We start from the raw sequence: 13,853 nt of genomic DNA on the forward strand, positions 1-13,853 counted from the left end.
TGGTGCCACATTAGTGTTTAATAACTACAGCCAAGCAACAGCGACGAACTCCGGAAAAATCATCCCACAAATGACATAGATACAATCTTATTCTGAAAACATCTTTCTCTTTCGTATTAGCTACTAATTTCATCTGACTAAACTGCATCTCAGCCCTCTCTGCAAACGTAGCAGGATGAATATGTCACTCTGATAAAGGCAGATTGTGGATATTGATGAAACAACAGCTACAATCAACACGTGCCGATTAATTCATTTTCAATCATCTTTAAAAAATACTCTGTATTTTAGGGGAACGTGAAAAAGTCTTCTCTACTCCTTTGTAGAATCCAAATTCTACAACTATGACAAAATAACTAATTAAACTGACATTTTAGCAAGTTTGTGCAAACTAGTTATGACATACGATGCACCAGCATGAATTATTTCTTTTGTAGTGTAGCACAATAACATTTAGGGGTGTTGTAACAGATGAAAAAAAATATAACATAGATTTTTTTATAATAATTGATTAGACATGTGAATTAATCAACAGATAATCAATTCATTGTCTTAAAAGTGGCTTATAAATTAGAAATGCTTTAACAAATATCATTTGGCATTTTACTTCAATCATTTAATGTGAAACAAAACATTTCTGAACATTTAACATCTTGTTACTCTACTGACTTTCTCCTCTAGGGCTAACTCTAAATGATCTCTACTCCCTGTTATAATTATTTTAAATTCCAAATAAGGAATTTGCTAAGGAATTTATTTTAAAATAAAAGCACAAGAAACTTGAAATCTATGCATTTAAATGGATTTCATTACCCAAGCAGGAGGTGCTTTCATTTTTAATGCTCGTGAATCTCATCAATGTGTTGCTATGAAATGTTTTTGCAAAGAAGGAATTGCACCATGATTTGACTTATTTGAGTGATCACTACCAGTGTTTTAGGCTTTACTTTTTCAGTTCCATTCAAATCAGTCAATCTGTTGTTGTTTTTTGTTTGTTTGTTCTTTAAAGTGGCATTAACAGTCAGTGCGTTTACATGGACAACAATAATCCACTCTTAACCCGATTAAGATCATACTCTGATTAAGAAACTACCATGTAAACAGCAATTTTTAATTACCTTAATCTAATTAAGGTCATACTCGAAGTAAGCACTAATCGAATTAAGACAGGTGGAGTACTCCTGTTTTAGTCGCATTATGGACATGTATTACAGACATGTAAACACCTTAATCACATTATGAACGTCGTGTGAGAGTTTTCACCGCATTTTGCGACAGGACACGATCACACACGGCAGTCTTACATTTTACGGCGAACAAGAGAGTTCGGCTGCGTCCCAAACCACATACTTGCCTACTATAGGCCTGTAGTGGGGAAAAATACATGTATCTCGGTCAAGCAGTTGTCTATTTGCACGTACAGCATGACAAATAATTAACTGCACTTAAAGCGTTCGTAAAAAAAATTAAATAAATACACCCAAAACTGTATACGGTACCATAACGAAGACGAACTGTACGTTGATACGTGAAATTCTGGAGGGACGTCGGACGGCGACGTAATGACGCGGGCTGTTAATCTAATTATGTTCTAGAACATGTAAAACGGAACATGACAGGAGTATTCTAAAAGCGACTTATGTAAACACCTTAATCACATTATTATCTTACTCAGATTAAGGTCAATAATTAGATTACTGCTGTCCATGTAAACGTAGTCAGTGTTGGGCCTGAAAACCTCTTTGCGCACAGTGCTATGTGGTGCAGTAGTGTCAGTCCTGCTGCTGCCCCCAGTGGCTTTACAATGCTATTACATTCTACACAGCAATAGAGGTCCATACATTCTTACACTACTATTATACAAACCCATGTTGATACTTTTTCATAATCAACATTTTCAATTAATCCTTGCAGCCTTTAACTTAACAAAAAATGGTCTTGCAATGTAATATTTAGCACTGGTTGTTGTAGATTGTATTGGTATGATATAGCCAAAAACGTCTTAGTTAGGTACCAAACATAATACAATAACTTTGGTTTGTTAAAATGCTCATATTAATGCTTCTTATTGCAATGATTGCAATGTTGTGATAATATATTGGGCACCTATAGTACATTATTTTTGCTATAAGAACAGTTTTTTTAATCCAATAATCCAGTTAGTGTTACCATTTCAGGAATAATTTTATGAATAAAGTATTATTTATGCCACATATTCTATTTGCAAATTTTCTAAAGTATAAAATTGAGCCAGAAATCTGAATTTACTAACATAGTGAATTCCAAATAACAGCAGGTTTTATATGGATTGTGCATGTACATTAATATAATAGAATACTATTCTAACAAGTCTACAAAAATATCATTTGTGTTTTAATATAGAAATTTAATTACTCATTTCAGCTGTTTGGATGAAAATTCAACAACTGTGACATTAATCAGTTTCACCAGTGGCAGTAAGATGCTGAGAGCTACTCTTCCCAAGTCACTAGGAGAAATAATGTGGAATATTACAACATGCCTAAACAGTACAGCTTCATGTAAGACTCCTGAACAGACATTACTGAAAATACTGTCTACACTACACACTATACACTACTATACACACAGTAGTGCATTTTGAATCAAACTGAATTTGAATTGAACTGCAAAAACGCACCATGTAGCAAACACACAACTATGACTGCAACAGCAAATCAACAAAAATGGAAAAAAATTGGATAAATAATATAAGTAGCTGGCACTTCATTATTCGGACTGTGTTAATTATGTTGAAAACACATTTGTTTTCACAAACAACCTCCTCTAAACTATAGGTACACTTCACATTATATCATGCTAACTTGGCCAACAAAAAAAGAATACTTTCTATGACACCTCGATGGGTTGAAAACTCATGTCATGAAGCATGTGCAGTGTTCGGCAGTGAGCAGTGAAGCTATTTGAATCAGTTATTGTGTAATTAGTTAAACTGCTTTTTCGAGTAGCGCTGACAAACCCTACAATGTTTAATTTTCTTAGTATACACAATACCTATTGTTAACCAATCTTGTGTCAAGTCATCAAGTCGCGACCCTGCTTTTGGTTCACCTCAACATCGATTACAAAAAGAGCCGATTCGTTGATTCCAGGCATTGAAACCTAAGAGTCAACCCCAAAGCTTTGGAGTCGATTCTACACACTGAGAATGATTTGGCTCGTGCGCATACACAGTAAGCAAACTTGATCTAGCACTGGAGTTAGCAAAACAGATAAAGGAAACGTATTTTGGTTTATTTTGGGGGAGGGGTCGGGGGGCGTGAATGCACAAAATAGTTACCTTGCATTAGATTTGGTGTCTCATTTGGTCAACATAAGCACTTGACAATTTGTATTCTAATGCTGTGACAGATTATCCGATAAGTGTCAATGATGTTGCAATGCAGTTAGTGAGCTGATATTTAATTATCAGTGTCTGTGGCTCAGGTGGTAGGGCAGGTTGTAAACTAACTGTAGGGTTGGCGGTTCGATTCCCGGCCTGCATGACTCCACATGCTGAAGTGTCCTTGGGCAAGACACTGAACCCCAAGTTGCTCGCGATGACAAGTTAGTGCCTTGCATGGCAGCTCTGCTACCACTGGTGTGCGAGTGTGTGTGTGAATGGGTGAATGAGACACAGTGTAAAGCGCTTTGGATAAAAGCGCTATATAAGTGTGCCATTTATTTATTTATTTATTTAAGCCTAGTTAAGAGTTCTGTAGTAGTGTTAGCTCATAAAAATGAATAGGAAATAGTCGATTATCAATTAAACCTTAGTTGCAGCCCTACACACCAATATAAATGATGCATACCATGTGGTAGTGTGTCATGTACCTGGGTTCTGCCAATTCAGTAGTGCATTTTGAATCAACTGAATCAAAAATCACCACGTATCAGACACTCAACAGAGCAACATGTGTTCAAGGCCCAGTTTCACAAAAGCATTGTAAAGTTAAGATGGTCTTTAGAGAGAGTGTTCAAATTAATGCTTGCTCTAGCATTTTAAGAGGATCTTTGTGCTGTGATGCTTTCAGGGAACCCAGTCTGGTGGGGTTAGTGCTATGAAGAAACGGAGTTTGTATGTGATTTCACAAAAATGTATGTGATTTCCTCCGCAGCCCTTGTGTTTAAAAGGGAATCACAGGCACAGAAAGCACAAACTTTTTATACAGGACTTCATTCAATAATCTCACAAAAGAGATTTTAAAGTGTCATAATGTGCAAAACCTACCATGCAAATTAGCAGCTCTTAATCCACACATCAGGCAGAAACCTCATGGCGATACAGTGGAACGTCGCGTTGGGAACGGTGCCGGGATATAAACGCACTGGTGGCCTCTCGTTTCTTCTCTTACCATCACTGGTTGAGGATGCTTGAAGAGAAGGTGTGGTAGGTAGAGGTAGGTTTGCTACACCTGGTATTCACAGGCAAATCCTTTTCTTCAATCAAGGGCAAGGTACACCAGGATAAAACATCTAAAAATAATAAAAACTGTTACTTTTGTGTGCCAACAAAATGAAACTTTCATGTTAATTAACATGATATGCAGACACAGATCCTTCAGTGGGTAATAGTAGAGATCGACTGATAGTGGATTTTACTGATAACGATAACTAAGTTGGGCGGGACCTGCTGATAACTGATTAATCAACCGATAGTTTTTAAAATTGATACTGTATGAAAACTTAACACTCAAAAGTAAAATATTGCTGAACTTTATTTAAAAAATAAACAGTACTGACTGTTCCATGAAAAGGAACTATATTTTTAAATGAAATAAATATCAATTATATTAACTATTAATATGTATTAAGGTAAATCAAATATATAAATCCAAACTGAACCAAACAGTAACACTCCAAATAATAAATAAAAATAGAGACGTCCGAAATGAATCAAAAACACTTCCAATAACACGACAAAATGAGTTTTTATTTCGCCTCTAGAGGCTGCTCTCGTACTGTATAATGACAGAGGACCGTTCTCAGCTGCTCCAGCGACGGACACAACTGACGCAACCGGGAAAAACTATTGGTGTGGATTTTTGCCTATAACCGATAGTTCCAGCAATCGGTTATCGGTGCCGATTAATCAGCAAAACTGATTATTTGGTCGACCTCTAGTCAATAAACAATTAACTGAACCAGTATGTGAAAGATGTCAATCCATTTTGTCCACTTTCCAACCAGGATCCAGTTTCCCAAAGGTACGGCAACACAATGATCCTTGTTACATGCTAGAGCAGACATCACACTGAACATTTTCTCTATCAGTTATTAATTTGAACTTTAGCTTTTCTTAGGAGAAATTCATATGTATTCAAAACAACGTGGTTGCACTAATAAAATGCAAGTAATAAAACACGCCGGGACATTCTGTTCTAGGAAAATAAACAACAGTGAGGTGGTATGATGCTGTTACCACCATGAAGTGGGTTATTTTCCTTAAACAGTGTGTTCTGAAGGGTTTTATTTCTCTTTTACCACACACATTTGCCAACGATTACAAATTTATATTTATTAAGGAGCAAGTTGTTACTGAAAAACCGTAAAGTCACCAGGAAGTACTCTCTCGAGGTTGGACAAAAAAGCACCGACACTGGAGACTCCTTCCATAATACAGAAAACTTCACCATATCAATGATTATATACTTTAAAAATTTTTGTTATGCATATTGAGATTATTTGGATGTCCGTCTTGGGTGGTTTTCACATGTTTGTTGCGGTCCGAATCCGAGTGCGATTGTTCCCGGCACCAGTTGGGTTTCAAACTCACTTGATCCTACTAAACCCTGGTGCATTTGCGTTCATCTTACATCATCACAAAAGCGCATGCAGAACACAACATGACTCGCCACTTTATTATTTTTTAAAATAATTTCGCTGCTATTATGCGCAGCAGGTATTGTGTGCAGCATTGGATCTCTTCTGTGTCCCACAACGTTCCCCTGCCACTCATGGTCAAGTGTGTGCAGGTTACTTCACTTCCTGAACAAGTGCGGACCCGAGTACGAATTGCGTTCACAGTCACAGGAATCGCAGTACAGTTCCAGTGCAACTGAACTCAGACCACCTCCTCGGGTTCGGTAACATGGTGCGCTTCCTGGTCCACATTACCAATTTTTCATGCAAACTGTGCTCTGTTTTGGACTAAACTGCCAGTGTGAAAGCCCCTTACAAGTTCCTGTGTAAGAGCGGTTACTATAGAAACGATAACGTATTAGAACAAGTGCATTAATACGAACCTGTGATGAAAATTATTTTCAGAGCTGCTGTTATAAATTTTTTTTTTTAAAATCAACACATGACTGATCAGAATCAAGACTTCAACAGCGCTGTGGTATCCATCCATTGATCCATCCATTTTCTATAGCGCTTATCCTTCAGGGTCATGGGGTACCTGGAGCCTATCCCAGGGAGCATGGGGCACAAGGCAGGGAACACCCTGGATAGGGTACCAATCCATCACAGGGCACAATCACATAAACATTCACCAGTGACGTGCGGTCGGGGAGGCAGTGCCTCCCCTGTGTCATCATGAAATGTAAAAAAACAAATAATGATTTAAAAAAATAAATAAATATTTGTCCATTGATCTGTGATAGAAATGTAATTATTGTATGATTTTTATAGTCAATATCGCTGAATTTGCGTATTTTCCTGTTCAAATACGGGGGAAAGACGTGAAGGGAGGCAGCGACGAGCTGACAAACTGGATTGAGCTGCTCATTTTTTTTTGCTCAACTTGAGCATGTGCAATTGATCTCTCTGTATGTCACCACTGTAATGTTTGTACACACTTTTATTATATGTCCTCACATTCCATAGTCTAGGTCATGTATTTCACGTATGTGTGTAACTTATTAGTCTTGCTGATCTGACATACCACCGCAGTGAAAAAGCAGGAGGGGAGGCAGCCAGTACCTCTGCCTCACTGAAGGGGGCGTGTGTGAGCATAGAGGCTTGTTCTGCTATTGTTCTTCTTCATGTATTACAGACAAATGTCACTGTGGGTAATATGCTAGCTAAAAAAGTCAAGTAGAGAAAGTCAAGTGAACTGCATCGGTCCGTTTATTTTTATTTTTTGCCCAGACTGCAAAAATGGAAGATTATATATATATAAGTGACAACGAGTGACGGTGTCTGGACTACAAGGGGATTTTGTGACTTGAAAAATATACCAAGAAGCCTCAGCAGACATGAAAGTTCAGCTACTCACATTCAAAGCCAAATTGCTTTAAAAACTTTTGGAAACGTAAGGATAGATTTGGCTTTGAACGAACAGCGGAGACTAAATATTAGCGTCCACAATGCTAAGGTAAAGGAAAACCGAGAGATTATAAAAGACCTCATTAATGCAACTTGCTTCCTAGCCAAACAGCAATTAGCATTTCATGCTAACGATGAGAGTACGAGCTCTTCTAATCGTGGCAGCTATGTAGAACTATTACATGCTTTTGCTGAGAAAGATGATAGGTTAGCTTGACATTTGGAGACATCCTCTGTGTTTTCAGGCTTATCAAACAGAATTCAGAACGATTTAATTGAAGCAATAAGTGACGTGATTAGAAATTATATAAAAAATGAGATTAATGCAGCCCTATTTGTTGCTGTAGAAGTAGACGAGACAACGGATGTCACGAACAAAGCCCAGATCTCTATCATTTTGCGTTATGTGGCGTGAAGTGAGGGAGGTGTTTTTGGGATTTGATGATGTGAGTAATGACAGACAAGTAAAGGTAAGACCATGCATACACTGCTGTACAGTACACGACAAAAATAAAAGACCAGTCCTTTTTTTTAATAATAAGTAAAAAAAAATTATATAAAACAAGATAAGAAAAAAAATTAAGTTATTTTAAAGAATAAAACTACATTTGTCTTTTTGTTGTGGACTGTATATACCTTCATTTGTATTGAATGAGTATGAATTGTGGAATTTTGATGACAAATTAAGAACACACGGAGGGTGCAGAGCAAATGCGCTCTCTCTGAGCCGCTATAAATTTAACGTTCTTCTTTGGCCAAATATGTAATACCTTACCTATGTGTGTGTAAAGAATGCTGATATGGTATGTGAAACATAAACAGTAGTCAATGTGCAAGCAGCCAGTTGAATGGTGAATTTATGCTACTCTGTTGAATTCATATAGTTGTACATCTGACTTTGAAAGAGTCAGTGCCTCCCCAGCCACGAACCTCACCGCACATCACTGACATTCACACACCCATTCATACACTACGGACACTTTGACATGCCAATCAGCCTACCATGCATGTCTTAGGACTGGAGGAGGAAACCGGAGTACCTGGAGGAAACCCCCGCAGCACGGGGAGAACATGCAAACTCCGCACGCACACACAGGGCAGCAGTGGGAACCGAACCCCCAACCACTGAGGTGCAAGCCATGTGGTATAATTTAGAATAAGAAGAAGCCTTTATTGGTCACATACACATTACAGAACACTGAAATTCTTTTCTTCGCATACCCCAGCATGTTAGGAGGTCGGGGTCAGAGTGCAGGGTCAGCCATGATACAGCGCCCCTGGAGCAGTGAGGGTTAAGGGCCTTGCTCAAAGTCCAACAAGCAGCTTGTCAATGCTGGGGCTTGAACCCCCGACCTTCCGATCAGTAACCCAGATCCTTAACCGTTGAGCCACTATTTTATTTTAATTACGAAAAAAATAAGTAAAAAATACGAATTCCAACCCTTCCCCTTAACACTTATATTTTGACACCATCCGAGTTGTGTGAATTGTTATGAATCTGTACGCGTGAAACCATGTTGGCGCCTTCACCTGCAAACTACAGCCAAAATAAAACCCAGAAAAGAAAAGCAACGTCCGACAGAGTGTGAAGATCTGATGACGGTCAAATCACCCTCATCGGATCATAAGATATCTACAACCAGTTCAGGCCCAGTGCAGTTTGCAGCACTAATAAAGTGTAGCACAACACAACTCGGTTCATCCTCAGTGCTTCTGTAGGTGAGGAGGACTATTCCTTTGGTGTGCATCATCTGTCAGGTCTTAAATAAACAGCTGATGGAAAGCAGAAGGGCGATCAAAAGCAAGAGGACTCTTAAGAAGCAATAGTGGGCGGAGAGCTACTGTTTGGAAGCGTGGGAAAACGACAAGGATCAACGATTTTTCACGCAAAAAAAAAAAAATCCCAACAACAGCAACACAACCCTCCAGTGTAATGTAGTCCTTAATGTGTGCAGTGAAAGTCAGCAAGAAATGATCAGCACTCCTTCAGGGATAATTCCAACCCTGCAGGATTGTTGTGTATAATGTCAATATGTTTTCTATGTTTTACATGTGATATGTTGCGTTGCTCTTCTCACTTTGCAGCTGTGAAAAGATTTGATTTGTGCATCTGAACCAAGTCACTGCAGGTAAAGGGGGAGAGGAAGAGAGAGAGAGAAAAAAAAGCGCAAAGCCACGGAGACAGCTCTTTCATCTCGTAAACAACCGTAAATACTTGCTATGGTTTTACAGTTTTCGAGCACACGACAAACAAACCCGCATTTTGTCCAGGACGGCTACTTTTCGGTTAGCTAACGTTAGCGGATTCATATTCTACACGACGAGAAGGGCGACAGCTAGCGAGCGGTGCTAGCCGCCGAGAGCTAGCGGGACATTTTGAAACCGGCAAAAGAACATTTCTCGTCTTACCCTCTCGTTTTCCCGGCGTTACTCTTCTGAACGAGTTGACTTTACAGCTGTTTTTGACCAATATTCGCGGTGTCACGCGGCGAACGCACGCCCTGGCGTTTTATCTCCATCAGAGCTCACCCTGTTTTTTTCTGCCATCCGCCCAACTTCAGCACCGAGCCAGTGGGGATCGGACTGCGCATGCGCCGCGTGGCTCCAGCTGTCAACGCGCACCGACCGAAAGCTGCAGGCTATACGTCCAAAACCGCATACTACCCTACTAAGTAGTACGGTAACTATAGTAACCTAAGGTTCGTACTGTTTAGACTGTCTAGTGTGCTAGTATGCGGTGTACGCTCACAGTCACGATATGCAGAAAAAGTTATTTTAGCATACCTGAATTTACTGTATGTGCACTCACTCACTCACTCACTCACATGACAGCGGAAATGTGATGGTTATAACTGTGTTTTCTTACAAATATTTTCCATATATTTTATATTTCACACTTCATACTTTTTTTTTAAAATAATAATTAAATTTAACAGTAATGTCGATATTACTGCTTTGTAAAAATAAAACAAAAAAAATCTCATTGCACTTTACATCCTTACAGTTCTTTTTTTCAATTCAATTGCATTACATTCAGTTAAATTAATTAAATTAAGTGGTATGCAAAGGGTATTTATGACAATGCATTGTATCTAAAGTAATTAAGCGACCTGTAGAAATCAACAGCAATATATATATATATATATATATATATATATATATATATATATATATATATATAAAAGCAAATAAATAAATACCCTATTGTGTGTGTTTTTTTAAATAACCAGTTAGATGAGATGATCTTATATTTTGTATATATTATTTATAGCTGCATTGATTCAATTTTGAAAGGCAAGGTAGCCGAATAAAACATATATTTTAATGCTTCATCAAGTTCACATACATTTATAAGCTGCATGCATACATGTGAATTAAGAACATGATTATAGCATGCTGGCTTTTGCTTTGGTTCCTGCTCTTGCAATACAGCGTTGCTGTCCACTAGGAGGCGCTGATACATCAGTTGCTGAATTTTGCTACACTCATTTCAAGACTACTTTGTAATTCAACAAACATCTCTATAATCCACGTTAAACTGTGAATTGGATGGAAAGACATATTGAAGTGCTGAAATTGGTGCACGATTCAGCTTAAATTATCCATTAATTTATCACGGATAAATATATGATCGGCTTCTTGGCACACACAGATTGTACACTTTGAAAATCTATTTCACTGAAAATTGATTGATTCCTCTGTAGGAACTGGTTTATCCTGGTCAGGGTACATCCAGAGTCTATCCCAGGAACACTGTGCAGGAAGCAGGGATGCAGTGAATGGGACACCAGTCACATACTAATTCACAGATAGGAAAAATTTAACATAGCCAATCCATCTATTAGCATGTTTTTGGGAGGTGGGAGGTAACTGGAGAACCCAAAGGAAACCCACATGGAGGCAGGGAGAATATGTGAAACTCCACAAATATTATGTCATGTAACTGCAATTCCGAGCAGAGATACTAACATTATGAAAAACCTGGTAGACCAATTAAGATATAATATATAACTGGAAAATATATTATAAAAGGAATTCTATAGCAATAATGTATTTCAGTATTTATTTCAATATTTCATTTCTCAAAATTAGAGTGTTCCTGTAAGAGTAGAAAATTCCAAGTTTGCTTCCTTGTTCCTAGAACTTTAGCATCTGGATAAAATAAATGTGTCTGTCTTGGGACAACTATCATTTCCCCTTAAATAACTTCCTTTCCTTTTCTTTCTAATTTCTAATCAACTGCTGTCTTTAAAAAAAGATTGGCTATCTGTGGCGAGATATCTCTCACATTAGTGGCCTGTAAACTACTGTATTATATAACATAGACGTCAACTCGGGGAACATTGCATTAGGAAGAATAGACAATAAAAGTGTCACATTATGTCTGCAATGGCTCTGTTGAGTGATTTAGATGTTGCCTATAATGCACTGCTTGCTTATAGCATATACATCTTTCCAGGAGAGAAAAGTCTGCAGTGCTATAGTGGAAATGTTAGTTCCTACATTTCTACTGCAGTACATATTATTGATTGCCTGATTAAACCATAATCATTAACTAGAAGCACTCCATTATCTTGGTGATATATTTCTGAATATGTTCCATTATCATGTTAAATTAGTTTCCATTTGGAGGCTAACTTGAAGTAAATATATATATATATATATATATATATATATATATATATATATATATATATATATATATATATATATATATATATATGAAATAGACCAAAAAGTATGAAATGAAGTTTTATCATCTGAGGGAAAGTTTTATCGAGTCTTAACAGGATTGTAGTTACATAAATTGATGTTTTGGGCAAATGTCCTTAATAAGTAAAGTGCTTCTGACGCTGTAAGATGTGAAAACCATGTACAATGTATGTATAATGTATGTATGTGTTTATACAATGACGTGAAATAAGTATTCATATACTTTTTTTTTGTTAATACACTTCCAATGCATAGCCACCATCCATCCATTTTCTGTACTGCTTATCCTACACAGGGTTGTTGGAAGCCTGGAGCCTATACTAGGGGACTCAGGGCACAAAGCGGGGGACACCCTGGACTGGATGTCAACCCCTCGCAGGGCACAATTGCACACACACTCACACACTATGGACAATTTAGATATGCCGATCAACCTGCAATGCATGTCTTTGTACTGGGAGAGGAAAGCGTCGTACCCGGAAGAAACCCCCAAAGCATGGGCGAACATGCACACAAAAGATGGAGGTGGGAATCTAACCCCCCAACATGGAGGTTTGAAGAACCGTGCCCCCCTTCCAGTGCATATATCCACTTTAAATATACACCCATGATGTCTTTTGACATTGCTTATAAATATGAACGGAAAAAATATGTTACTATACAAAGATCTGTCTAAAAAACTAAATTGATAGAGTGAAAAGAATTCGGACACCACAAGTTACCAATATTAGCACTTTGTTGCAAAACCATTGTTGGCAGTTACAGCTTTGAGACATCTACAATAAGAAGTAGTTAGCATTTTGCAGCTTTTGGTTTAATTTTGGCCCATTCCTCACTGCAAATCATCCTTGCAAGTCCCAAAGGTTTCCCAAGGAATTTACAATTTCAAAATCCTCTATAAATAGTTGATAGATTGGCTTGGCCATGCAAGCCTATTCATCTTCTTTTTTTAGAAACCTGTCTTGGGTTCTTTTGGCTGTTTATTATATTTGGCTGTATGCCTGTTTGGGGCCATTGTATTGTTGAGATGTCCATCTTCTGGCTTATGAGATTAGATGACATGTAATGCCACAGAACCATTTGCAGCGAAGCAGCCCCATATCATAATGCTCCGCCCTCTCTACTTCATTGTGGTTATAGTGTTCTTGGGATTATATGCACAACCCTTCTTTCTCTAAACAAGAAAAGCTAAATTATTACCAAAGTGTTGTATTTATTTTGGTCTTTTGTTCCAAAATGGTTTTGATTTGTCTAAATACTCATGTGAAAATTTTATATATATATCTCTGTGGTTGTTTTTTTTTAAATTATATTTATCATTTATTTATTTATTTTTTATGAGAGAAGTACTGTGTATTGGGTGTAGGAAAGGAGATGATTGCAGTGCAGTTCATGGCTTATTGTTCTCTGTGTAACTGTTTTTCCTGCTGCTTTCAGGTCGTCCTGCAACTCTTTTCGAGTGACTGCTGGATTCTCTGTTAGCTTCCTTATCATTAGTCTGGGACTGTGAAATCTTGCATGAAATTTTTACCTGCATATTGTAATAGAGGGTATGTGTTGACATCACTTTCTAGCCAGAACACGCCCCCCCCCCCCCCCCCCCAGGTCGGACTGAGTGGCAAAGCATTGCAAAATGGCTGGTTTTAATAGGGGAAGCTACAAAAACACTAGTATAACTAATGATTATCAGCTTAAATTATAGGCAATTGGACTCGCCAGTTACCCTTACAACTTCCCCAAGAACCTGTGGTACATAGACATTGGCATGTGGCCAGAAATCAGTTTTCCCTACATTTATATGTACCTGATTTTGACGCTGGGGAAATACACTAAGCAAAGCCTGAAGGAATACA

At 37.9% G+C, this 13,853-nt stretch overlaps 1 protein-coding gene across 1 annotated transcript in view; it reads right to left on the reverse strand.

Moving 5' to 3' along the window:
* Positions 1-9,842, reverse strand: part of rgs17 (regulator of G protein signaling 17) — a 29,227-nt gene extending 19,385 nt beyond the window's left edge. The window contains exons 1-2 of the mRNA XM_053621827.1: positions 9,697-9,842; positions 4,250-4,494 (exon numbers count right to left, since the gene is read on the reverse strand). Coding sequence (XP_053477802.1) covers positions 4,250-4,252 — 3 coding nt within the window. The 5' untranslated portion in view covers positions 4,253-4,494; positions 9,697-9,842. The remainder of the gene's footprint in view (positions 1-4,249; positions 4,495-9,696) is intronic.
* Between the last annotated feature and the right edge of the window lie 4,011 nt (positions 9,843-13,853).

This window comes from Ictalurus furcatus, chromosome 3 (genome assembly GCF_023375685.1).
Source record: "Ictalurus furcatus strain D&B chromosome 3, Billie_1.0, whole genome shotgun sequence".
In the NCBI taxonomy this organism is placed as follows: Eukaryota; Metazoa; Chordata; class Actinopteri; order Siluriformes; family Ictaluridae; genus Ictalurus; species Ictalurus furcatus.